The sequence below is a fragment of the Nyctibius grandis genome, chromosome 12, assembly GCF_013368605.1.
Source record: "Nyctibius grandis isolate bNycGra1 chromosome 12, bNycGra1.pri, whole genome shotgun sequence".
Taxonomy (NCBI): domain Eukaryota; kingdom Metazoa; phylum Chordata; class Aves; order Nyctibiiformes; family Nyctibiidae; genus Nyctibius; species Nyctibius grandis.
The window spans coordinates 615730-618478 of NC_090669.1; the positions used below are offsets into that span (position 1 = coordinate 615730).

At 49.9% G+C, this 2749-nt stretch overlaps 1 protein-coding gene across 1 annotated transcript in view; it reads right to left on the reverse strand.

Annotated features, from left to right (window-relative positions):
• Window positions 1–333: 333 nt before the first annotated feature.
• The window catches only part of LOC137669473 (hydrocephalus-inducing protein homolog), a 65074-nt gene continuing 62658 nt past the window's right edge, over window positions 334–2749 (reverse strand). Inside the window, 2 exon segments of the mRNA XM_068411574.1 lie at window positions 334–537; window positions 1359–1502. Of these exon segments, the coding sequence (XP_068267675.1) occupies window positions 334–537; window positions 1359–1502 (348 nt within the window).

Below are 2749 nucleotides of genomic sequence, written 5' to 3' on the forward strand. Positions count from 1 at the left end.
CTACAGCTGTACCCGAGGCCACCGCAGAACCTGCCGCGTTGCTGTAAAACACTAAACAGCTGTTTCGTGAATGTGACGCGCAGTTTAACAGATGAAAACTCGCTTCACCAAGGTGGTGTTTGCCTCGGGCCACCATGGTCTGGTGGCACATCGGTCTGGTGGCAGTGCCTGGGTAGGTTCTTAGTATGAAATGACAACAATTAGGCTTGGCAGGAAAGGAAAAGAGGTCACGTTATGTATCTGGTTGTCCCAGTGCGTAAGAATGGGTTTGTAGGTCCAGAAATAAAACAGGACTCTAGGTTATGGGCTATGCAAAATGTATTGGTATTATCTTCAGCCGAAGTCCAGGGCCGTGGTCTGGACACAGAGATTCGGAAAGTAGACTTCTCCCCGAACGGTGACCTGCTCCTCTTGAGGATGCTCGAGAAACTTTATCTGCAGAGCCTTCTCCACTACCCGAACACTCAGATCCTTTTCATAAGCTGGGTTAAATCCGATGGAGACATGAAGTTCTTCCCCTGCCTCCAGCTTCACGGGCTGCAAGGAGATGAAGAGTATTAATCACCAGTGTGATGAAGTCCCAAGGTCCAACAGCACGAAACGTGCAAATGTTGGAAGCGGGACCCAAACGTAGGCTTCGCAGTTCGTCCTTCATTTACTGCAGTGGGCACCTGACTGCAAGCACCACAACACTCTTGTCTGAGACTATCTCAGGCTTGTGTCACTGTGCTCTGCATTAATATGAGAGGGAAATAAATATTGTTCTAGGGAATTCTGGACCCACAGAAGCCGTACGCTAAATACACAACCAAATCAGCACTCTGGCACACCAGGGCCTTCTGCCCTGACTCTAGAGGAACTCCTTTATCCTCGCAGCACAAGTGGCACAGCATTGCAGCCTCGCCCTTGCAGGGGCTAGTCACTGGCATGGCACAGAAGTGGTGGCCATGCCTACACCACCACGTGTTTAGCAGAGTCCACGTCCAACACCTTCCACTGACAATGGGGCAGGTGCTGGGCAGAGGCTGGAGGAGCATCCTCAGCCTTCCTGAAAGCAGGGCTGCCCTTGAAGAGAGTGAGCTGCTCTTGAGGTGATCTGGGGATGGCTTCCAAGAGACGCCTTTACTACATGCCTTGCCCAGACCTACTTGCCTGCTCCCCTCTCCTCCTGTCTCAGAGCCAGCATCTATCTCCCCAATTCAGATGAGATTTCCCTTCCTTCAGCGGCTCGTTTTGAATCTGATTTAGTTCAGACTCTAAAGAATAAACTTCTCTGCTAGAGGGCCTCCAAACAGAAATGTACCACCACACTCCTCCCTCTTCAAACCCCACCAGTGGGAAGGTCCTGAGCCACTCACCTGAACATCTGCAGGGAGGGGCTGCCGGTCCACATCACAGACCACGAAGGGTTGCTCTATTGCCAGGAAAACGCTGAGTGGCAGGCAGGAGACATTTTTTAAAGAGAGAGGCTTGTAGCAATCAGTTAGGACATCACTGGGGTTCTACAGAAACAGGAGACAAATGAAAAACAACCTGAAGTGGCCACAGAATCACAGAACCGTTTTGGGTGGAAAGGACCTTTAAGATGATCGAGTACAACCGTTAACCCAGCACTGCCAAGCCCACCACTAACCCATGTCCCTCAGCACCACATCTACACGGCTTTTAAATCCCCCCAGGGATGGGGACTCCACCATGGACCTCCTTCCCCTTTCAATGCATTTCAAATTTTTCAATCCCAAAAGTGCATACATCTCTATTCACTGTTTTTATCAGTTTCTACCTTTCTAGAAGGTTTTTCTCTAAGTGTATCAGATGCTTTTCATGTTTAGAAACCACAGCATCTCCCAGGGCACAGGAAGACAGTCTCATGTACAGATGAGCGAACAGGACCATGAGAGGAGGCAGCTGCTTGAACAAGATCAGAACCAGAAAGTGAACCCAGACCGTTGGTCTCCAGTTTTGTATCTTCTCTTGGGCAGAGCAGCACACTTTTCACTCACATACACTGATTTCTTATACCCTCATCAGCTCTACTAGCCTCCTAAAAGCAGCGAGGCTGGTCAGAGGAGAAAGGCAAGCAGGATTTAGCCCGTAGTGGAGAGCCTCCAGTAGCCTAAGGTGAGCTTTGACCATTTACACACACACACAGAGCCAGCTAGAAACCTCGACGGTCCAGTTGCAACGTGTCTCCTGCTGTCCCTCCTACAGTGACAAGGTATCTGCAGCCTCAAAGCTAAGCTCAGCCTAAGCTATTTCCTCCTGTTTATGCGTTGCTCTGGGCTTCCTGCCTCATTTATATAAACTAGACAAGTGTTTGGGAAACTAGTTCTGGCTGTGTTGATATCAAACAGCTGCAGCGTTGTAGCACTTGATACATCGGAGCGGGCGGCATCGAGCAGACCACAGGAGGACATCAGGGATAGCTGAAAAGCTTCTCATTAAATCTGAACTGCTCGCTCACAGGATTTTGTACTTCTCTGGATGCCTGGGAACCAGAGGAGAGACTTGAAAACACAGAAACTAAATAATGAAATATCCTCTCTTTTTTTTCCCGACACTTGGCTAGCGAGGGAAAGATGATGCAGGAGTCGGGCATCGGAGACTGGAGGGCACCCGCATCGCGTTGGTGTTACCATCACCGCAGCTCAAGGACGTCTGTGGGTCCTTTGAAGAAGGTGAGGCTTGGGGAAATGCAAAGAGCTAGCATCCATGCCAACAGCAGAGAAGGCACAGAGAGACAAGAGGT